The sequence below is a fragment of the Saccoglossus kowalevskii genome, chromosome 12 (genome assembly GCF_978046115.1).
Source record: "Saccoglossus kowalevskii chromosome 12, keSacKowa6.1, whole genome shotgun sequence".
Classification (NCBI taxonomy): domain Eukaryota; kingdom Metazoa; phylum Hemichordata; class Enteropneusta; family Harrimaniidae; genus Saccoglossus; species Saccoglossus kowalevskii.
This window is the reverse complement of record NC_140652.1, coordinates 6,613,600-6,639,100: the sequence shown is the minus strand read 5'-3', so window position 1 is coordinate 6,639,100 and position 25,501 is coordinate 6,613,600. Positions and strand designations below refer to the sequence as shown.

General features: G+C 35.2%; 2 protein-coding genes across 2 annotated transcripts; one reads left to right on the top strand and one right to left on the bottom strand.

Moving 5' to 3' along the window:
- Positions 1 to 2,746: 2,746 nt before the first annotated feature.
- Positions 2,747 to 9,442, bottom strand: LOC146735458 (uncharacterized). The gene is made up of 8 exons (XM_085506376.1): positions 9,309 to 9,442; positions 8,468 to 8,643; positions 8,105 to 8,317; positions 7,365 to 7,451; positions 6,432 to 7,052; positions 5,770 to 5,962; positions 4,104 to 4,370; positions 2,747 to 3,279 (listed from the first exon to the last, which is right to left on the bottom strand). Exons 2-8 carry the CDS (start codon positions 8,639 to 8,641, stop codon positions 3,134 to 3,136), a joined length of 1,701 nt encoding a protein of 566 aa, XP_085362502.1. The 5' UTR covers positions 8,642 to 8,643; positions 9,309 to 9,442; the 3' UTR covers positions 2,747 to 3,133.
- A 2,788-nt stretch (positions 9,443 to 12,230) lies between these two features.
- Positions 12,231 to 25,241, top strand: LOC146735457 (uncharacterized). The gene is made up of 10 exons (XM_085506374.1): positions 12,231 to 14,394; positions 15,467 to 15,744; positions 16,458 to 16,579; positions 17,156 to 17,325; positions 17,739 to 17,977; positions 18,289 to 18,394; positions 18,674 to 18,936; positions 20,530 to 20,697; positions 24,210 to 24,362; positions 24,629 to 25,241. The coding sequence occupies exons 1-10, from the start codon at positions 13,749 to 13,751 to the stop codon at positions 24,989 to 24,991; spliced, it is 2,508 nt and encodes an 835-aa protein (XP_085362500.1). The 5' UTR covers positions 12,231 to 13,748; the 3' UTR covers positions 24,992 to 25,241.
- The last annotated feature ends 260 nt before the right edge of the window (positions 25,242 to 25,501 follow it).

Genomic DNA, 25,501 nt, shown 5'->3' with positions numbered 1-25,501 from the left:
TACAACTTGTTCTTGAAAATTAGAAGCAATTTGAAAACTTTTCCTTAATTATAATAGTTACAAAAAAACCACGATTTTCCACTATAAATGATTGCCATCACTGTAAAAAAAGAATGAAGTAACGTGGCCTTATATCTTTACTATGTGTGTGATGAAACAAAAAAATAAATTAAACTGCTCGTTTACTCAGGGAGTCTCCCATGCAAGTACTAACCACGCCCAATCGTGCTTTACTTTAAACATTTGTCGGTCACGTAACCACTTAGCTGCATGGATCATTTCAAGTTAAGCTGAATTGGCGGGTATTGCATGTTTTTGGATGTTTTAAAATCGTTATCGCTGGCACAAAGTACATTCTAGATTCTAGTATTGACCTATGACCTCTACATACTTGGAGCAACACTACGGTAATTTAACAGCAATTCTCGAAATATTTATTCACATTTTCGAACTTTTAACTATGGTACTTGTTATTATGATACCTCAGGTAACAATCCCGCATGAAACAACCAACTTCGCAATCAATTTTCACAACTTTGTAAGCAGTTTGTAGTCGATACTTTGGTTGGCTGTTGTGATAATTTGTTTATATATGAGGCATTCCTGTTGCATTTACTTAATGTTTTCTAAATTTAACTGCGGGGGTGTCGTTACAATGACTTAGGTTAAATAAACAAACAACTCCGCCAACATTTCCTTCGCTTTTTCCAACATTGCACGCTGTTTTCTAACATTTTACAGTCAGTTTATGTGAACATCTATAGGTTGCTTTCAATTGGCATTTATTAAATGTGTTGACTTTACAGCTGCACGTTTCTATATGCCAACAACTTAGGTCATGTATACCGATATATCTACCAAAGTTTCCATAACTTTGCACAACTTTGCCATCACTTTGAACAACTTTGCCCGGTGTGTTAACGGCTTAAAACCCACTATGTGCCGATAGCATCTACAACTTGTTCTTGAAAATTAGAAGCAATTTGAAAACTTTTCCTTAATTATAATAGTTACAAAAAAACCACGATTTTCCACTATAAATGATTGCCATCACTGTAAAAAAAGAATGAAGTAACGTGGCCTTATATCTTTACTATGTGTGTGATGAAACAAAAAAATAAATTAAACTGCTCGTTTACTCAGGGAGTCTCCCATGCAAGTACTAACCACGCCCAATCGTGCTTTACTTTAAACATTTGTCGGTCACGTAACCACTTAGCTGCATGGATCATTTAAAGTTAAGCTGAATTGGCGGGTATTTCATGTTTTTGGATGTTTTAAAATCGTTATCGCTGGCACAAAGTACATTCTAGATTCTAGTATTGACCTATGACCTCTACATACTTGGAGCAACACTACGGTAATTTAACAGCAATTCTCGAAATATTTATTCACAACACTCCGATAAACATTTTACCTTTTCCGATATTGAGGGATTATTAGATTTTTCAACAAAAAAAATCACAAAAAGCAGCTTTTTGTCATAAAATAGTGAAATATATCAAGAAAAAAATCCTTCATAGAGTTATTGGATATAAAAACAGATAATTATTGTAACAATTACCAATTACATACGAATTTAAAAAAAAAAACATTCCACAATATTTCACTTTATTTTTTCATTTCATACATCCTTAATTGTGGTGATGCAAATCAGGTGTTGAAGATCATAAAAAAAAATAGAGTGTGTTATCTCCTATGAACTATCACAAGTTTTGCATTAACTTTCATGAAACCTATATTCACTGTAGCAATATAATAAGGAAAAAAATAAAAAATATAAAAATATCCAAATGAGCATTGTACTTTTGTTCTAATTTCAGATTATGCATTTTAAAAGTCTTCAGTTCTGAATTTTTTCAATTAAATAGGTCTGTGCTTGCCAAAAATTTTTCGCTTGTCATAATATTGCAATTTAGTGAATATTATTTAGTCTCCACCAAATGAGAATGCCCACAAAATGTTGACAATTGTCGAGAACTCTGCTTGGATATAGTCGACAATTGTCGAGAACTCGGCTTTGATGTAGTCGACAATTGTCGAGAACTCGGCTTTGACGTAGTCGAAAATTGTCGAGAACTCTGCTTGGACATAGTCGACAATTGTCGAGAACTCTGCTTGGACATAGTCGACAATTGTCAAGAACTCGGCTTTGACGTAGTCGACAATTGTCGAGAACTCTGCTTGGATATAGTCGACAATTGTCGATAAATCTGCTTGGACATAGTCGACAATTGTCGAGAACTTGGCTTTGACGTAGTCGACAATTGTCGAGAACTCGGCTTTGATGTAGTCGACAATTGTCGAGAACTCTGCTTGGATATAGTCCACAATTGTCGAGAACTCTGCTTTGACGTAGTCGACAATTGTCGAGAACTCTGCTTGGATATAGTCCACAATTGTCGAGAACTCGGCTTGGATATAGTCGACAATTGTCGAGAAATCTGCTTGGATATAGTCGACAATTGTCGAGAACTCGGCTTTGACGTAGATAGCTGACAATTGTCTGCTTGGATATAGTCGACAATTGTTGAGAACTCGGCTTTGACGTAGATAGCTGACAATTGTCGACAAATGGGGCTGGCTTCAAAATAGTTGACAATTGTCGACTAATATGAGTGTTGTCAAATCAGCGTGGCCACAACATGCTGACAACACTGTCAATCTGTCAGACTGGATAGGCAGCAACCAACATAAACTTTAAACTGAAACATATATGAAAACAAAATCATGACTTCACAAAATCTAAAGTTAGATGTTTTATTTAAAAACGATGCTTTCAATGAAATAACAAGCAGCCTGTCTTATAATTAAAGATATCACGAAATGAACTAATCTGAGAGAGGTCCACATGTAGTACCTATATACGTAATATCAAAGAAATCGGACTTGCGTTTTTTAACAAGAAGTCGAAAATATCACTTTTTATCAAAAATGACAAAAATATTCATCAAAATTAGAGAATTGAAGATGTCATCAGAAAATGAACAATATATACAGTATTCAAGCAATCAGACTTGCTGTTTTCAACAAGAATTCAAAACATTCAGCCTTGTAGTTTTTAAGAAGAAGTCGAAAAAGTAAAAAATTTACATTGACAACAGAGCTAAAAATACAATGTGGTAATGGTTTGTTAGTCGTCCAAGTCCATGTCCATGTCTTCATCCTCACCAATTATGATAGAGTCACACTTGACAATTGAGTGCTCAACTTGTCTTCTGTCGGTATCGAATCCAATGCAGTTTCTGCCACAAGCCATGGCAGCAACAATGGCTGTACCTACAAGGTGGTGATAAAAGAAAAGCTGTATCAGCATACAGAAAAGTGCATGGAGAGGAAAGGAGGAGAAAGATGAAATCTCAGCTGCCCGAAAATTATTTTGAACCTCTCCATCACAATCTTAAGCAAAAACTGAAGACATTTAAAAACTCAAGACAATAAACAATGCATAACAACTCAACTGACACCTCCCAAGAATAGTTTTAGCCAACTTAATCTGATAGACAAACATGAAAGTACACCAAAATCACTGACAGTTTCTCCTACAAGTTTTCACTTCATCAGAATGAAGTTGATTGGTTTAAATATTCTAACTCTCCCCCTACAAAACATACTGATCGAGTCCTTAGTTTATTACCCCGGTATAAAGCTCCTAAAATAAGTTGCTGATGGGGAAAAAATGACATTTATTAGCCCAATTCTAAACTGCACAAAACCTTCTCACCCACTAACTACTCATATAAGATGTGAATTTAAGAGGTTTCTGGATTATGACTCTTCTCTTCTACAAATCATACAGGGTGATCTCTTAATTAAATGTGTTTTCACACAAAAGCCTTATAAATTGTGATACAATAGACAGTAATGACCCACGTACCAAACTTATCACCCCAATCCTGAAATACACATAGCAGCATGCATACTCGCTGCAAAAACCACTGGTCCATTGCTAATCCCCATGCATTTGAATTTGGGTGAACAAAGCCAAACGTTTTCCTTTTTTTCCTTAATGACAGCCACTTAAAACAAAAATAGTTTATCCTAAGTTCTTTATACAACTTTTTGAAGAAATCCCCAACTAGAATAATCTATAAGCTACTCACCAGTGCCACAACATGCGTCAAGAACCCACTGATTTGGGTATGAAAATTTGTCTAATAGGGTCTTGAAAAACTGTACATGTTTTTGTTGACTATTAACTATGACACCATCTCCATCCTTGTCAAGAACTGGTTTTTGAGTTCTCCAGAAATTGTGTCTGCTGATAGGTGAATCTTCTTTTATGTTTAATACGTTTCTTTTTACTTTGCCATCACTGGCCCAATACCCTATAACCACAGGTTGGATGGCATTTGTTAATGTAGCAGTATCTAAGGAGAAATACAAAGTTTACTGACCAATGAGTATTATCATCTGAACAAAATCTTGCAAGCAATTTAAAAAGTTACCAATAATTTTTAATCAAAGTATTCTAGTATAATAATGGTTTGTCATTTACCAGAAAACTAAATTAACAATGCTTCCATAATGTGATTCTTGAAACATTTAACCAGAATATTCATATTGATAATTCCATGCATTAACACAACATTTATACCTATGCCTAGCAATGATTATGATTAATAGATTTTAGGTGAATTCAGCAATATGAGCAAATACCAAGTAGGACCAGTACAGCACATAAAAACATTATTTAAACTAGTTGTCATAGTTGTTGACAGGGAGCTGAAAAAACATTTTGTGAGAGTTTTTATGAAACAAAAATACCAACAACTAAATCCTAAAAAAGCAGGCTAGGCCCATGCATACTATATGTGATAGCACTCTGTGCTTCTAATAGAGGGAATTGGTAATGGTTTTTGAAAAGTCAAAAATAACAATAATAATTTAAAATAGAAAATTGAAAATACATTAATCCTATTAAATCAGCCAAGTGAAGAGAGCACCACCCCACGTATCTAACACAGTCAAAAAAAATCACCACAAATTATTTCAGATTGGTTCTTATGAAACTATCCCTGGTTCTTAAAATATACATGGAATAAATGAATTTTTTCTAAAAGTTATAAATGTGCAAATTACTAGTAGTATGCATGGATTTGTCACAACAAATAACAGTGGTGTGGACCACTTCAGAGCATCTGTGTGTCGAATATCATTGAAACCCTACCAGGATTTCTCCAAATATATAAAGTATGTTGAAATACTGCAGCTGATTAATATGAAAAATAGTTAACCAGCATATTCAGAATGACAAAAAATCTTGTCAGGTCGTGCACGTCTACAATAGTATATTCCCAATTGGCATGACACGTTTATACAGACATCACTACAACATCAGCTCCCTTTTTGTCAATTATAGGACAACAGGAGCTAAAAAATATTATACGAAAAACATTTTAAAGTTTTTTTATGTACACATTACATCAGAGGACCACTGAATTTGATAGTAATCCAGCCAACAGTTTCTAACAAGAAGTCAAAAATATTGTTTTCCACCTTTTTTATCCAATTTTCTAAGGATATCAGGATTTCTGGCGGGTTTCGGTGTTTGGGGAAATGTTGTGGGTTTGGGAGGGACCTCAATTTCATGACATTCTGGGGGTGAATTTTATTTGGGGGGTGCAGAGTGCAGAATTACCCCCCCCCCCCCCAAGACCAGCATGAAACCTTGGATTTTTTTTTCATATAAACAAATTCCCATCAGCAACTTATGTCACTGTTGTCCAAATCCAGTGTTGCACGTTTGGAGAGTGGCTATTTTCTCACCTGACGATGCATCTTCTATGTAGGTGTAGGCTACATCAATTTTGGCATAGCCAGCAGATTTTAGCTGTTCTTTCACCACATGTATAGTATCAACTTCGCAGATAACAATCATGGTATAATTTGACACACGGGCTGTCACATTCACATTTTTCACTGTCACAAAGAATGATTTTATTTCTTTACCTCGCCAATCCTGCAATTTAAAAAGAATAAAATATGTGTTGACATTACAAGATGGTGGTGACGGTAGAAGGCAGAAATCTGGAAATTCCAGTAATATTATCAATGGCAAATAATTACTATGTACAAAATGGTTGTCAAAAAAATGGACTAATTTATCAAATATTTTGGAAATTACATTACAATGAAAAGGTGATGCATCAATTTAATAATACAAACAATTTTTTGTAAAAGATTTCATTCATTGAATCTCCTAACCATCCAGTACTACATTTTATTTATTTAAGATCAAACCTGGATGAACCTGTTTACACCCCATCCCTTTCTGCATAAACATTTCAATTTAACTATCTACAATAATATTACACTATTTTCATCAAATTGTTTTGCAGAAACAAGAAAGGGTTAACGAGTAAATGATGCAAAACAATTTTTTATCTGAATTTAATTGGGAATTACATTTTTCCTATAGGCTGGCTTACCTGTGGGGTGTCTAAAATCACAAGATCCACACCAGTGAGATGACCAGTAATTTTTTTCAATTGTTCTGGGTCTAATTCCATGGAACTTCCTTCTACGACAAATGATCTAGTCTTGTTCTTCCCATGAAAAACTGCATTTGTTTCGCCCTGGTTTACTGGTGAATTTTCAATTCTCAGCCTTTGACAATAATTAACAAAGACATCTGGTATTGTTGGGCGAAATGAAAGGGAAGAAAATCTCACTAAATTTTCTCTTGTTGTCTCCGATGGGTACTTTTCGACCACTTCATCCCAGGAGCTCAAATCCATTAATTGGATGAATGACTTTTGCACCAAAGATATTTTGTAAAGTGCCTGTGACTCTTTGTAAAATTCGGATATTGTAGTATTTCTGTCTCTCACATCAGTCAACAAAGATTTGACTGTTTCACTATCCAATGATCGTAGTGTGCGAAACACATATGGTGGTATATCCGGTTTGGAGATACTACTCTCCTTCAGTTTCTGTTTTTTCAGTGCTCCCTCTTCATGCATTTGGAAGATTTCTTCTAGAATCTTGTATGTTGAGTCATCAAGTGAAGCCAAAAAACAAACCACCTCAAGCAGCTGGTTTCCTTTTTTCTGAAAATTAAAAAATATTGTCAGAATACTGCTAAGCATAGTATGTATCATGGAGCAAGTTGCAAAACTGAAGTTTGAATTCGGAAGTGAAGATTTCACCACAAATCAAACACACCAGGATTTGTATCAGCATTTCAACAAGATGAGTCAGATTCACAAAACTCCTAGAAACTGAAAATTGATCCTAGATATTTTATTAAAGATGTGATTTCACAGGTACCTTCTTTATTAACTTAAGTCAGGGAGGCCAAATTTTAGGTGAACACAATCCCTGCTTATCAAACCACAAGAAGTCTTATAACAAATTTGTACCTGAGTGAGGATAAGACCACATGAGGCCTTCCACTTTAATTTATCTTTATCTGGGATTTCATCTCGATATCTTCTGCAAACTTCAACCTGTAGATAAGAAAAATCATGGATGGCTTAGCCAAAGCATATACAACGCAGAGAGTGGCACGATATTGGCAGGGAATGAAACTTTGTACATTTTATATATAATTAATATGCATGAGCAGCTTATCAACTAATCAGCACATGTATAAAAGTATTCATATATTAGCTGTGTGCCAAAATTCATTTGAATTTAAATAAGTCTGGATCTTGAGATACGAGTGTCACAGTGTTACAGACACTGGTAGCACATTAGCTCATTGTTCTTTGCACAAGGAAGATGAAAATTGTGTGAGTGTATTATGGGAAATCCATTGCTTCTAGTAACGAGTAAAAGTCTTATAATGTTTCACCACAAAATAAAAATCGCAATAAAATCAGAATAAATGGTCCAGTGGTTTTGGAGAAGAAGCCGTCTCCAGAATTCAAATTTGAATATTTTACCGAATGAAAAAATTTGGTCCAGCGGTGTTGAAGAAGCTGAAAATGTAATAAATTGACTACAGGCTTATACAGACACTCAGTAATATGGAAGAGATCTATGTCATTGATTTCACCAACAGTAAATTGACTACAGGCTTATACAGACACTCAGTAATATGGAAGAGATCTATGTCGTTGATTTCACCAACAGTGGAGCTAAAACAGTGAAAAATTACCTTGTCCTTCAATGTGATGGCATGCCTATATTCACCAGTTGAGTTGTGCTTAACAGCCAACCACCGCTGCTGCTCACTATTCAACCCAGCATACACCACACAGTTACGGGTCTTAAACCTGTCATCACTTATGTACTTCATTGTCTTTGCAATTTCCTTTGTAGCCAAAAGACAATGCTGGCCTCCAATTACTTGATAATTGTAACCATTTACCTATAATTAATCATTTAATGGTTAGTGTCACACTGTATTTTCTGCCAGGCATTGTACCATTTTCATTTTCCACTATGAAAATAACAAGGCAATTCTTCTATGGTCAATCTATTATAGTTTAATAGGTAATTATTACATAATGTGGTTTACCTTTTTCTTGTCAAAGTCTCCAGGACTTTCAATATCCTCAACTAATACACAAAGAGGCTGATAAGCCTCATCAGCAAACTCCACCATATTTGTTACAAGATTTTTTAAAAACACAGCATCAGGTTGCCGAACCTGTTGTTTTACTTGCAATACTTCTGTATCGATTTGGAACATACCTTGAATACAAAATATAAATTACAATGAGTACAGATTTAAAAACTGCCTAATCGCAGATGCATGTATCATATGGTAATCAGATGTAAAATGGTGACCTTGACTGTTGACCTTTCAAAGAGTAATCAACTTCTGCAGAGTAGATTTGCAGGGCATAATAACCTAAAAAGTGTGCCACTGCTAAATGTCCTGTCCTTGACGTATTACCCAGGGATTCTAATTTACCTGGTCCCATTTTTGTTCAGGGGAAATGGCCGAAAAAGGTGATTTCACTACTTTTTGTTTATGGTCATCTTGACCTTTGACAACCCTCCTTAGTGATAAGAAATCATCCAAGAATTCCAGGATGTTTGGACACATGTATTTATGATACATTGTTTTTGAGATATGGTCAAAAATACAAGTTCGTTACTCTCACTTCTGGTAGGAACATCCCCAGACAGACACATGCTGGAGCAAGCACCATCCCAATGGCTCATTGGATCCTGGACCTGGTTAAATAAAGTCAGCCCCCCCCCCCCAAAAAAAAGAATTATTATAAAAAAAGCCAAAAATGCATCCTCTCCTTGTGAAGAACAAATATCCAGCCCCAAATTCCAAGATTATAAAACAAACTATGAAATATGGCAGTTAAAGAATCAAATATCAAAATGAACAGTATACTTGCCACAATAAGCTGCTGTCACATCATCTGCAATTTTTTCCTGAGTGGTGTCACTTGAGTTTGTTCTCTGCTTTTTCAATGAAGCGCTGCTAATTTCCACTGACTTTGTCAATTTTCTTTTCTTGCTCTTTTTTTTTTTTTGTCATTTCTAAAAGACTGAAAAAAAGAAATGATTGTTTTTTTATAACACAACACAAATGACAGTAAGAACATTTCTGGCTCATGAATTGTTCTGACTTTTGTGCATACATGTACTTTGCTTATTTTTTTACAACAACTTGGAATACTGGAAATCCATACATATACTTTGATTCAATTCATAACTATTTTAAATGTAAAATTAAGTAGTAAAGTAATATTGTGTAAATTAATATTGTGCCCCAATACCCCATAATTATTCAACTCTGCCTGGCACTAATGATAATTATACTGTCTGAGGGTCTTTCATTTACATTTATTAAATGCAAATTGGTAAAACATCGGAAAGTATTTAATAAAAGACATTATTAAAGTACTGTTTGTGGGGGGTGGTGGGGTGAGTCATCTTTTGTCATTTTTTATGGTACTGTAAATTACAGGATACGAGGGCTCTACATTTTAATCATGTGTTTTGGAGCCATGATAATGTTTAGTTTTTCCACTCAAACTTGTTTTCCTGATAACAACAAAATTTGTATCTTATAAACTCCTGTAATATAAAATAAGGCATTAGGACAAGATTATTACTAACCTTATATGCACAGACTCAGCCTGGCATGAAACACTGGAATCTCCATCATCACTGCTACTAGACAGTGACAACTGTTCATTTGATGATCCTGAAGTGTTACTACAGGAAGCTATAGCCATGGAACTGCATATGTCACTAAACATTTTTACAAATTCTTGATTGCTTGCATTTTCTTTTAGTTGCCGACTGAAATCAGAGCGGTTATATTCAAACTTTGTTCGCTCAAGCAAATAAGCATCAGGTCTACCATCTTTTTTATGAAATAGAAACTGTAAAAATAAAAAAATAGTTGAACTATTAGAACCTTGATCTTGTGAAAATATGCAAGTTTATTGAAACCCTTGCTAAAATTCCCCACCAGTGTTAAATGGTCTTTCCCTTTATAACAGATCAGTAATTATCTGGAATGTGCACCCACAAGGGATACTGGCCCATCCCTAATCCACATGCATTTAAATTCATATGGACTACCCCAATCTGATTAAAATCAGATCTTTTGTTGGGGTTATATGTTGGTATAATTTTTTCATACGCACCCCAACAAAGATCGTTATTCATGTTCAAGTCGCATTTACTAGACAACCAATCAGAACATGCATTATTAAAGACACCGAATGTGCGACTTGTTGCTGGAACAAGATTTGAACATCGGTCATTCATATTTTGCAAGTAAAATATATTCTTAACATATCCAAATCTTTTATGGTGGACAGTTCGTGAACTTAATTTACTAGGTTCTTTTTGGCCTGAAGTCGGTGTTTGTGGTTACACATAAAATAAAAAAATGGTTCATCCCTTATTTATACATCTTCTATAAAGGCTTAAAATAGAAGCCATGAGTTACAACATTAAAAGTGATCATGAAACAAATTCCTGGATATTATTTTACATGATCTGGGTTGGGTACTCATCATATTTCATCTTGTGCAAGTACATGTATGCATACAATAGAATTTTGACTATTCAAGTCTATGTACCAAGCCAAAGTTTAGGCTATGGAAGTTTTCTCTAAACTAGTTGAAGTTGGCACTTATTTTGAAATTTAGAACTGGAATACAGCTATAATATGAAACAATAGAAATAGAAGACTGTGCTGAATTTATAATAACAGTGTATAGCACAAGAAATAGAAAAAAAAAAACAGTATCTCTGTAGCAGTCGTAATTAACTAGATATTCAACTTCTGAGTTGGCCTATTGTTATGAAACTGATTTTGAAAGTAATTCTATTATGCAAATTAGGCAAAGGCAGCCATGATGTAATAGGGCCTGAAACTGTTTATGTACTTCATGAAACAATAGACCTTAGAAAGAGAGGGACAGGCAACTACTGGTACATAGTTTCTTTTGTTTTAACATGGGTTATAATCCTCCAAATAATTTCACAATATACCACATGTTTATTTGCACTGTCAGCAGTACTCTTTCTAAAGAGAGGGACAGGCAACTACATAGTTTCTTTTGTTTTAACCTGGGTTATAATCTTCCAAATAATCTCACAATAAACCATATGTTTATTTGCACTGTCAGCAGTACTCTTTTTGAGGTCTATGGTGAAAACGCTGCAATGATTTGTGAATTGTTCACAATATGGTAGAATGGAAGTTATTGTAGTAGCCTTCCACGATGACAGGGAGTGACACCTCACAGTCCAATATAAATTGAATTCAGTATAGAGGTTTCCAAAACTTTCCTAAAAAACAATTTCACACCTTGACACATAAATTACAAATTCCCATGTTCATTAAAAAAAACTAAACAAAACATAACAAAATTACATGTTTAATTTAATCATTTTTTTTTTCCATTTCTTTTACCACTTTTTCAGCTTCATTTCAAATTTCCGACAATTTCACTTTAATTTAGACCTCGGTGGAAATATTTAAACCGCGGTGAGAATAATTTTCTGCATAATGTTGAATTTTCCAACATTTTCACTTTAATTTACACCACAGTGTGAATATTTACACCACAGAGAAATTATTCTCACCGCAGTGATAATATTTCCACCGTGGTTTAAATTAAAGTGAAAATGTCGGAAATTTGACATTATGCAGAAAATTATTCTTACCGCGGTTTAAATATTTACAGCATGGAGACAATTATTTCCACCACGGTTTAAACATTTACACTGCGGAGAAAATTATTTCCACCGAGTCGTAAATTAAAGTGAAATTGTCAGAAATTCAAAATGAAGCAGGAAAATACAAGTGAAAATGTGAGAAATTCGAAAAACAATGAATGGCCCTAACAAGCCACTGTATACTTCTGACTTTATCCACAGTTTAGAGCCAAAAGAAACAATATACAATGTACTAACATCTTGAGTTTAATGACTGGGAAATGTTTCACTATTTGTTGAAATATGGCTGCCTTTGGTATCTTGGTCCTAATTTACATACTCAAAACGGTATAGTCAATCATATTCTTTCTAGCTCCATGATCATCAAATCCCCCAGTATTATCTAGAAAAGATCTTGTAAACGCCAAATTACTGAGCTCGAGGAGGATTGTGGTACCAGCAGTTATCCCGGGCAGTTATCTTTATTTAACTCCAAACTTTGGTCAGGTATTTTCAACGGGAATTTTGGTAAAAATTAGCACGACATGTTACAAAATAACAACATGGTCACCGGACCGGTATGTGTATTATAATACTATTGCTTTGCTCCACTCCCCAGTCTTCCCCGATCAAGCGATGAGCGTCTGGTCAATGGGCCTATTTTTCATTATGAGGACAAAAATTCGCTCTATCGATAAAATCTAAAAATAAATACACTACACAGCTCTATGTGGTTAGAATTACGTAATAACCTATATGCATTTACCTTTATAAATTTGTCTCCAACGGCCCTGCATTCTTTCACGTGTCCGAATGCTTCTTCTGTCTTCTTGTTCAGAAGTTTTGAAACTTTTTTGGAAGTTCCCTGCCCTTCGGCAACATAAACGTGAATGCGCCCGTCTTCCTCAGTCAACCACCAAACACGCTTCTTGGCCATACTGGTAGCTTGTTGTGACATCCCGGTAAATTGGATATGTAAACGATAGTACTCGTTGAATTAAACGACGATTGGACTTTACCGTAGCGAGGCCGAGCTGGAAATATATGTGCTGTTCTAAAACTGCAGCGTTTATATGTCGAATTGAGTCCAACATCTTAATCCTGACGCTACGAGTAATCTTAATCCTGATGCTACCAATAAACATCTTAATCCTGACGCTAAGAGTAATCTTAATCATGATGCTACCAACTTATCACCTTTGCTACATTGTTTTCTGACACTAACATGGTGAGAATATCCGGGAGAAAAACTCGCAAACATCGTCTGACCTTTAAAATGCAAATTATTTGCTGCCATCAACCACGCGTATATGGAACAAACTATTTCAAATACGGGGATGCACAAGAAGGATAATTTTAAATTTATATGTTATTGTTACTTTCTATGATTTACCTATATCTTGAATTAATAAACAGTAATGGCAGTGTAATATTTCATTTACATGATCGACCAGTCAGTCGATATATCACAGTGCACCCCAATCTGACTTGGAACATGGCCCTGTTGTGCACATCGTTTGATCTCGTTTGCTCATTGGTTGTCGGCGGGGAGCGCCATTTTATAAACTTGTCTGATGAGATAAAATACTCGTATACCAAATATCCTGAGGTTCTAAGTACTTTTACTTCTGCGTTCGCGGACATTCAAAAGTATGTGTGCCTCATATTTCAGTATGGGCTGTAAAGATGACTCCCACAACACGACTCAAGCAGATTCAACGTCCGAATCGGACGGACTATGGCTGTCTAGATCTCATGCGAGCACACAGTTCGATAGCGACTACAGTTTCAGTTCTGACGATTTGTCATTAAACCTCATTGGCGATAACAAGGCGTCTTCTGTTTATGCCGTAAGTAGTGATAGTTTTGTAGTCGAGGAAGAGGATACGAGCATTCACGGTGTACAGTTCGATAGTGGTGACGATGTCGATTTGATTCCAAAAAAAACATCGACCCCAGTGAGGCAATCCAAAAGACGACGTATAAGTCAGCCTATACAAAATCCACTCAAAGTTCTAAGTCAAGATTGCTGCGAAGACCGATGCCTAGATAGTCTTTCTAAAAATGATGTCGTTGAATCTGAACGCAACTTCAAAATGTTATCATCAGAACCCAAACAGTTGCAGTTTATTCTGAACACTATCCGTGAGCATTCATATATTAGGACAGTGAAAGGAAAGGTTGTGGTTGAAACTAATCTTGTTCTAAAAGGTAAACGCGTTTGTCCGAAAGCATGGCAGGTAGTTCATAACGTCTCTGAAGATCGCTGGAAAAGCTGTAAACAAAAGTTTATTGAAGGTATGTAACTTCTAATGCAAGTGAAATATGTTTGTGGAAAACATTATTCAAGCATTTGTTATTATATAAATACACAAAACTGTTAGCTGGATTTCTTTCATATTTGCTACATAGGTACCTGGGTGATTATCTCTCAAGTTTGTTCATTTAGTTTGTTTAGTGTTATCTTCAATTTTTTTATCTTTTAATGAATTTTTTCATTATTATTTTTAAATCTTCCATACATTATACATAGGATGCCTAATGCATGGAATCTGTGGGACAGTATGTGAGACCATTGTTAGCAATTGGCTCCCCCCACAAAAAAATTCACCTCAAAAATGTTCCGAGATTGAGCTCCCTTCCAAACCCACGACATTCCCCTCAAACAATGAAAACCTTCTGGTTTAAATAAAAGCTGCTTGTTCTTTTGACTGAAAGGCATAAACCAGTCTTAATTTGTTATTGGTGATATACATGTACATGTATGTTGCCTCATGGAGTTGCCCTTTTCAATATTCAGTTTATATGTTTAAAAAAAATGCATTATGGGATTATTATGGGGCCGCTGAGTGACGGGCCATTGGCCTATTTTTTTTACATATTATATACATGTATTTTATTCATTCTCCTTTATTTCCATCTCTGTTGCCAGGGTAACAAGTTTGTGAAAAATAAATTTATACTTCTGATCAGAATCCACTAACTTAAATTCAAAACCCAAATAAGTAGTACAAAAATGTATATCTTGACTTCAGACTAGAAACTTTTTTTATTAATTTTCGTAATATGGCTGCCTTTAGTGTTTTGGCCCTAATAGTTGTACTTAAAATGACTGCCTCCAATATGCCAAGTGCAATATCTAGAAATACTGTAAACGGTCTTCTTTTCTACAGTTTCTACTCCTTTATCTTCAACTAATACCCTTTAAGATACATGAAGTTTGTTCTAAGATGGGATCCGGCTGAGTATTTTAACAGATTTATTAATTTTTCAGAAAATGTTCTATAATAACATATCGATAAACATATTGCTTAAAAAAAAGTTATCCACTAATAATTGACTTTGATCATTGCTCATTCTTTCATTGTAGGTGTTATAACAGTAACTCACAAAAATCGTGGGAGAACTGGATTCAGGGACAAAACAACTGCAGCAATTGGCTGGATGCAGTTTTTATTTGAGCGTATTGGGGACTATATGCCACACAGTTCTGAAATTCATTTACCCTGCTGCTATTCAAAGACTTCTTTGCATGCAAGAATGAGAAGTGAATTTCTTGATAGAGGCATTTCAGACAATGGTATTATATGTTATGATCATTTTTCAAGAGTATGGAAAATGCACTTGTCAGAGTTTAAGATTTGTAAGGTATGTTCCTGCTTATGGTTTACTAATGTCTGTTGACATACATGTATATATTTTACTTTTTATTTTATATTTTCATTACATAAGGGTTTAAGCTTGATTGGAATATTTGTTAGTAATTTGACAAATCTGATCCAAAACATTCTTTCTGAAACGTAGATTTCTTGACCGTCTTAGTTAGCATTTTAGCTAATACTATTAAAAATATTACCTATAAATCCTGATTTTATTCTGATTTGGCTCATGGGAGTTTATCCCTGATTCATGCATCTTTCCCAGACACTGTATTACCAGCATCTCACTAAGTTGTTTATCGATCTAAATGACACAATGCACAACTAATGTTAACAGAGATTCCACCTGTTGCTGTCTTAGCAAGGCCTTTCAAGCATCTGGTAGTAAGTCTTTTCGGAATGAAAAAAATAGCAAATCAGCTGATTTGCCTTAACATAATTTCAGTGAAATTATCAGTAATGCAAATGGAGAAAGATGTATAGTTGCCATTGCAGGGATCTCGCCAGCCCAACGCGAGTGCTGGTCGGTCATGAATATTAATGAGCTATATGAATATTAATTAACCATGAATATTAATGAGTTCGGTCGCAGTGCAAAATATATGTTTTAGCTAATTTTACTGATTCTTGCTCAGTAGTAAGACAGCAAAGCTGTTTTGGCCATTGGCTTACTTGTTCATAATTTGTGATTATTTCTTTCAGAAAAGTGGATTTGCAAAATGTGCTACATGTACACAGCTGAAAGAACTGTATGAAAAGGCTACCACTAACCATGAAAGAGAAAGGATTAATCATCTTCTTAAACTACACATGGAGCAAGTAGAGTAAGTTTTCTTGTTTCCCAGAGTTCTGTTCAATACTGCAGGTTCCCCCAGATAATTAAAGGTATTCCAAAATAGTTGACTGATTGCCATTTAGTTGACTTTCATATATTGCTCACAAGGATCTGGTATAGAGATCATGTTGGGCAAGCTGTGATACACTACTCTAAAACACATACTTTGATTTTTGGTACTATGTCTTGTAGGCTTTTGATAAATATCTCCTTTGCAGAAGCCCCACTATATGAAACTACATATTAAAAGTGTGTCAGACAATTTTACGTGGCAGGCACATGCTGTCAGAATATCGCTACAAGGATGAGATAGTGTGGAGATTTGTGAAATATCTTGTTGCATGAAAAGCACATACATTACCGATATACTTTATTCATTAGTTAGCTGTACTCTGTTGTAGGTTATTATATCAACAAATAAATCCTAACAAGTATTATTGCATGGTGTGTAGGTCATTTCCTGTTTTTCACTAATTGCTGCTACCGCTACCAGTATCATAACACACATTGCACCTTATGAGCAGATATTTCATCAAGATTTTATACACTCCTTTTTTTTTTAAAGGAGAGAACGAAAGAGATACCATTATCACAGAGAAAAAGCTGAAAAGGAACCTGAAGAATTGTTAACAATTATCATTGACGGCATGGATCAAAATAAAACCAACTTGCCCAATTTTATGACAGAAGACAAAAGCAGCTCAAATCTGTTGAAGCTACAAACACACATTACTGGTGAGATTGTTTTATTAAAATACATATGTGATTTTTTTAAGTAAGAGCCTACTTGCATAGTGAATGATTGTCCATGACATCAGATATATTGTACTTCTTGCTATCAGATACTTTATGTCTCTTGTCCTGATCTTACCATGCATTCATGTTTGACCCAGCTACACCAGCAAAATGAACATTTATTGCTTCAAATGAATTTAGTACGATCATCTTACAGTTGTATGATCTTGACAGTGTTCTCAAAGAGGGGTTTTATCAAGGTTACACGTCCTGGTATATTGGTGGTGCCGCCTCTTATTTTAGTTCTTCTACATGCATTGCTATACAATTTCTTGGACATTAGTTAATTTGCATAACAATGACTAAAAGCTGTGCATCAACAGTTACAAATTATTATTTTTTTCACATTTTAGGTTCCATTGTCCACACTGGTGTCGCGAGTGGTAGAATACCATTTGCACATATTGATTTAAATCAAATTCCTCACGACAGCAATTTAACCATGAACATTTTGCTTGAAGTACTGAAAGAAGTAAAAAATCATTTGGCCAAGGTTTTGTACCTTCAACTAGACAACTGTTTTAGAGAGAATAAAAATCGTTTTTTATTATCTTTAATGGAGTTAATGGTGGAAATTGATATCTTTGAAGAGGTAAGGTTATGCTATGGCATCACTTTTCAGTTTGTTGCTCAGTGACTCATCAAAATCATATTGTTCGAAAAAAAACAGAATAATGCAACCTGAAGTAAAATGTGAACAAGATTTAACGAAAAGTATTCCAACAGCTCAGCAGTGCGGAGCTCAAGTCTTTATTGTCTGAAAACTTGTATTACCGTATGTGGTGGTATGTCGTGTGTAAATTTGTGCGCGTGTACTAAAATTTGTATATAGCTAAATTAGATTTATGAGTGGTACCCATTTAGCATATAAGCATGTTTTTTTTTTTCATTTTCTTTATTTAGATATATGTAAGTTTCCTGCCAGTTGGCCACACCCACGAGAATGTAGACCAAATGTTTTCGAAGATTTCAGCGAGACTACAACACAACAACACTTATACACTGAATGGTATGTGTTTTTTTTTGGGGGGGCGGGGGTAAATGTAATTTTATACACAAATAGCCACTGCATCTCCTTGGATTAAGCTACATGTAAGTGAACATTTATCAATAGTGATTAATTGCAGCTCCTCTACACAAACACTGTATAATGATTTGTTAAAATTGTGTGGCTTGTTTTTCAGTCTTGACATTGTGGCATAAGGGAATTTTCTCTATTACAGTATTGGTATTTTTTTTTTTCAAGTTTGAGAACATGAAAAGTGACTTGTTTTATTAATAATTATAGATCTTGAGGACATTGTGACTGCATCGTACACACCACCAATCAAGCCGCGCAGTTTATCAAAGCAACCTTTATTTAACATAAAGGAGTGGTTGTTGCCCCACATGTCAGGACGAATGCAAGGGCATTCCAAGCCACACAACTTCCGTTTCCATAAAGTGCAGGGAAAAGCATACATGCAGTATAGATTATGGTGCACTGACCCATGGGAACCAACTACAATAGATGTTAATGGTGAACAAGTGCCAGGGCTGAAATGTCTGAAGGTATGTTTACACATCACCACTAATTACATTCCTACCGTATTTATTCGGGTATAAGCCCAGGGTCCTGAACATGGAAAATCGCCAAAAAGAAAGGGTGGACGTTTTTCCAGATATCCTCAGCAAAAAAACAATATGAAGCATTAGAAGTGTAAGAAGAAATAATTTATTGCTTAGAATGTGAATATTAAAACCAGAAATAATAAAAATGAACAGTGAAGATTCATTTGAATTAGATTATCCCCGCTGACAAACACGCTGCCCCATACGTGTGAATTATTTCCGGTTTTGACAAACACCGGATCAACAGCCATACAAGATCAATAATAATTTACGCAGTAAAATTACGAAAGTTCATAGTTGTTAGAAAAAAAAAATCTAAGATCTCTGTTTGTACGTTCATTGCTATCTTTGTAAAAGTCAAAACCCTGAAATTCCAACTCGGCACCACTGTCGCGATCGAACAAAATCCCTATAGCTTCGTCTTGAAGTATGTCGATGTCGTCCCACACAATTTGGACTTAGCACATTTAAACCACTGATTACGCTGTCTGGTAGCTTGGCACTTTTAATTCACGTCTAATCAGAATAAAGAGACAAGAAAATGGGGTCGTGGCAAACAACTCGCACGATGCTTTTGTTTACCTTCTGGCAATCATCTTTGACTTTTAAGCATTCGCTTTACCGGCATCACTACTAGTGTTTCATCATAGAGGTAAATTTAACATCGCTTTTTTATCAGACTTGGCGTTCGTTCATCAATCATGGTGAAAGTTACCATTCAGCAAGTTATATGGATATCGCGGTGGGCTTTCCAACGACAGAAGTATAATTTCCATGAAATGCAATAGCTGTGGTGAAAGATGGTAAAACAGTTGGCAGTCTTCGGCATGACATTGCAAAATTGCTGGCCCCAGTTATAGATTCGCGAATATATTTTTAAGCCAAAACAACGTGCTTTAAACCACTCTCCCAGGTATGGGTTGCTACAATATTGCAACATTGGTTTCATTGTCGGCGACGCTAAAGCCGAACAAGTGCGACACTTGCTTCGCGGCTCTATATACTGTAAGATTTGCTTGAGTCGTTTCTATAAGGAAACACAAACCTGACTTGCTGGCTGTTTCCTCGTTTTACTCAATTGACATTTATTTTTCAAATTTCGTTAATATCAGAATCACAACAGACTGCAAAGAAGTAAACTGTTAATACAACGAACAAAAATAGGTTTTTGTATTTTACTACAAGTGTAGAAAAAACACCCCTGAGCATTTGCTAGGATATGACCTCAACTCCTTTATTTTATCAAAAGTGGGAGGTGGGCGTTTGTCCGATCATGGGCTCTTAGTCTGATAAATACGGTAACTGGTATATTCATAGTAGGTACTGCTAGTTTTCCCATGTATGTTATTAGCACATTTATGCTACATAACCCTTAGGGATTTGTAATAATTTATTAATATTCTGTTGAGAAACATGTTTTTATTTTTTTTAAACGTATATCATGTCTATGGTTTTTTAATTACAATAACCACCCTAGCTGTTGATTTATCATAAATGTTTATTGTCATTTTTCTTTAATGTTATTTTTTAAAGAGTATTCCAGCAAGGGATGATATCCCATCATTTGTAATACCAAGTCTAGAAAAGATGGATGCTAATATGTTGAGCTTGGATATCCCAAGACGATATGGAATGCGCTTGCCACCAGCTGCTGTCCAGTGGTGGAATAATTTCTTTGGAAATGTCAAAGATCTTGAAATGGTAATGTTATATTTTTAGGTAGCCATGAATTGTTAAGATCTTGTTATTGATTTCAAGTCTATCATGGATAAATAACTAAGCATTTACAACTTATAATAGTCGGTGATGTATTAAATTAAAATTGCACATTGCATCCCGGAGAAGTAAGCGTGAAGAATATATCTACAAAGTTTGCTCACATTCAGGCTAATAGTTTTCAAGATATTTAAAGAAAGCTAGAAGTGTGAAAATGAGCTCATTAATTAGGGTGAAACCTACAATTGCAGTGTATCACAGATAAGTAAACATCAGAAATATTTTTACCAAGTTTGGTCACATTCAGACTAATATTTCAAAAAATATTATCGAAGAATTAAAAATCAATTAAATATGCAAATTAGTTTGTTATTTACATTGAAATGCAACATTTAATTGTCCGTCTCTCAGAAGTACATATCAAGTATATTACCACAAAGTCTAGTCACATTTGAACTATTTAGTCTGAAGAAATTTAAAAAAAATATGCAAATGAGTTAACTACTATCATGCAACTGCAGACCAATTAAATAAGCAAATAAACTTTGAAATTACATCATATTGCAAAAATATAATGTCCATACCTGAGAATTATGTTACTAACAAATTTGGTCACATTTGGACTATTAGTTCTAAAAAACAACTAAGTTGTTCACTCACCATAGCAAGAACTTCGCTGAGTAGTGGGAGCCACCATGGAACAGGGTGAGAACTCATGGAACAGAGTGAGAACGACAGTATAAAGGCAGTCGTTGAATAAGATATAGAATTGTGGAAAATTTAGAAATTCATTAAATTGAACCACTTAAAGTGCCTGTGAAATGGCTGCTATTTTCACGCCTAAAAATATCCATTGATACATAAATATTATTAATTTTTATGTTTCTAAGCATGAATTATTTTTTTAAGTGAAAAAATGTGTGAACTCAATCTACGGCAACTTTATTTTTGTGTATTTTAAAACGAGGCTCCTCATTAGCTTCGTATTTGCATACAGAAATTCCCCTTGTGACCTCAGAAGGGGAAGTCGCATGGCAGCTTGCATTGCCGATACGTGTAAATAAGGCAAATTTCTTGTGCAGTTTTCTTGTCTTTGACTAAATTTTCACTTATGTACTTGTTCGTCGAGGAGGAATGAACCATAATGAACACATAGTATCATCTTTTGTTGCACGGTGGTAAGTTAGATGCGAAATATGTCCGTTCTGGTGTAGCTGGTCACCGTGATCGTCATCGGCGCACGTTTGTACACTGTCGCTGGACAAAATAGAATTTGACGTCGGAATTATCTCATTATTTAGCAGGTTACTAAGTACGTCACTACACTGTTGTATTTCATCGATCGTAGTAAAACTTTCAAAATTAAAATAAAAAAGAACATATTTTGACATTCTAAACATTAGACTATAGTGATCACTATAAAATAATTAAAAAAACGACAAATCACAGTTACTAAATAAATGACAGCCGCGTGGAAATAAATTGAAATTTTGTTGAAATAGGTGAACGCGTCGGGTCACGACAACGGCAAGTCCGTTAAAAGTGGCGTTTAATTGGATAACAAAAATAATCGAGATCGACACACGTACAGATAAATTCAGAGTGGATTCGAGTTAGTGTGATCCATGGCGTGATTGTCATAATTATATCATATTAAAACTTTATTTGGTGGAAACACATTGACCAAGCCCGGATTCTTATTTCATAAATTATTACGCAGATCAAGCTGCAAGCATGGAGGTAAAAAAAAACAGAGGTGTGAATTCGACATTCAACACCAATCACCAAACAATTCAGAAACTTTTAGTCTTTGAAAATGAAAACAATTATCAGTGTGTAAGGGCTGTGTAATTTCTGTTTGTCCGACGCTTCGTTTTCGTGTCACTGTCAAAATTATTGCTACCTTTTACTTAACAGGAACTAAATGGTCTCTATAAAACGTTAATGAGGATTGTCGGACGTCTCTCTCTCTTCTGAAATCTGCCTCAGTGATCATGGTCCGGAATCTATTACTTTCAAAACTGTTGCGCTAGGTTTATGTTGTCGTCGTTTCTCTTTAAACCTAGTTGTTTTTTCATGTACGAGGACAGTTTCTCCCTGTCACACGCAACATAATATTACCGTAATTGGTATAGTACAGGTGTGATGGTTCAAATACCAAAATGGCAACAGTAACAGAAAGACTTCCCTGGCGGCGATGATAAAACACGAACACGGAGCCAACAGATGAGGTTTCAACTGGTACTGGTATTATTATACTCTGCAAACATCAAGTACAATAACGCGATAAAACTCCACTACTCCAATAACTAGATACTTAAACTCCAATACAATTCAACGAGATCTCCGATCTGATCTCAGTGCTGAACAACTTCCCTATATATACCCACACTGTCTATAAATAGACCATTACATCAGCATACATAATGAGTCTGGAACTTACTACAAATTTCTAGAATGTTCCATTACCTTCTATTGCCTTCTACTGTGTCCTATTACCTATTCAACCAAATTCTAAAAATTCCACCCAGACACAGTACGGTTCTAGAACATTCTCAGTCACACGGAAGTGGTAAACAAGTCGTGTGCGACACTCCCCCAAAAAAAGAATCTGAGGTTAAATGGCTTTCGTCCATTGATGTCGCACCTTCGGATCGATTAGAAACGTGTGAATACTTACACTATGACTATACGTTTCGCTGCAACTGCCCACAACACAACATCTAAAAACTCTCTCTCAACAAAATAAAATAGACAAAAAAAAAACGCCAACCGAAAAATGTATATCGTTTAAAAGTATACTGAATGACCAGTGTTATTACGGCTCAGGGGTATGACTTCCTCTCACATTTTGGCATTTGGTGGCGCGCTTTCGACGAGAGCCGGAAATCCGGAAACAGTCGACCGTTGCAGAATAGGTGGGCGTGGCTACAACACGAGAAATATCCCAAATTTACTTGGATACAAGTAATCATTTTCGGCAAAAAAATCAATAACAGCCCATTTCAGTGGGACACAGATCTAAAATGGGAAACGTGGAGATGGGCATTGCACAGGCACTTTAACCTTAACGAATTCTCACCGAAATCAGAAAAGCATGACACATTCTGCTAACCTCGCACCAAATTTCATTTGAATCTGTCCCAAAATGTAGGAAATAAATTAGTATTTTTTTTAGTATTTTTAGTAAATATTTTCTGTAAAAACTTTAATTTTGACATTCCATGAATGGGCAGTTTCGGTTTGATGCTTGTGAACAGAACTTGATTGCAAACTGCTATTTGAACTCTTGACCAACAATTACATCTTTCCCATTCTTGTTCACTGGTAAGACAGCAGGGCTATTTTGACTGTCAGTTCACTTGTTTATCACCAAGACTAATATTTGTTTGAAATTACAAGTTTCAGAACAATACAGAAATTCGTATTCTTGTAATTTTATTAAAAATTACATGATTGAAAATGATGTAATTATTATTTTTGTTTCATGCTTTTAGGTTCCCAGTGAAATCCCAGAATCATGGATCTTATATGAACTCAAAGACTCTGCACAAGAAAAAAGAGAAATGAGAAGTCAAGCTCAGGAGGACCCTGATGTTGCACAGAATGTCATGGACATTGAAGCAAGAATAACAAATCCTTGTCCTAGGGTGAGTAAAATATTATTTTATTTTAAACATACAGATTTAAGTAGAGAGAGCATTATGACATATTTGAAATGTTTGTTGAAAACATAGGTCAAAGCAAAGTATTTCTAAAAGCTGGTGATACAAATCAATCATGGAGAGCCATCTTATTTTCATTAAAAAAACACAAGGAATCAAAACAAAATGAAATCAGCCATGCTTTGCTCATGGCGCTTTTGGTATTATGGAAAGCTTTAATATTCATTTCTTTTTCTCTGTTTATTTTGAAGGTCACTGTTACTGGAGGTATGCCAGTGATGCCAGATCATGTCGAGAATTTTGATTCAATTGCAGTTGGTGACATGGTTGCTGTTTATTGTCCAGAGTATGAGGAAATACCTCAAATTGGCAAAGTGAACAGCAGAGATGATGATAAGTTCACCATTCACTGGTATAAAGGTTCCTGGAGAACAGCCTGGAAGCCATTTTTCCTATTCAAGGGCAGGCAGAAGGTTCCTTATGTCGATGAGGAACCTATTGAAGCAGCGATTTACTGGGGGTTTTCCCTCAATGGAAGAAGTATGCTGAGCAGAGAAACCCAAAGTATTTTACAAGACAAATACAAGGCTGTCATTGCTGCACTGACAGATTGATATAAAACATTGTCTCTGCAAAACATCCTTAAACATAAACCAACTTGTCACAGCTTAAGTTCTTCACAGAGTTAAACAAAGACACTCCTAGAACACTTTTTCCCTATGCACAATTACATTACTTTTAGTACTCTCGATCATCTTGTGAAAGAAATGCAAATTTACACCTTAACTTGGCAAATACAAATATTTACTTGTAAGAAATTCCAATAACGACATTGCAAGATCAAGAGATTATCAAAAATAAACACTGTTATTACTGTTATTATTGTCGTAGTTATCCGAATAACAGCCCAAGGGTCTGAACATGAAAATTACAAAAAAATAGGGATGACTTATGCCTGCTAAACTGTTTCGGTGTTGCCGCTAAAAAATTTCAAAACCAGCGATTTTAATGAGGAATTATTGCAACATCTTGATGTTATCTTTTTTAATAAGGTTACCCCCCCCCCTAGATCTTGCACACTGTTTTAAAATCACTGATATTATTTATTCCAAAATATCATCTGT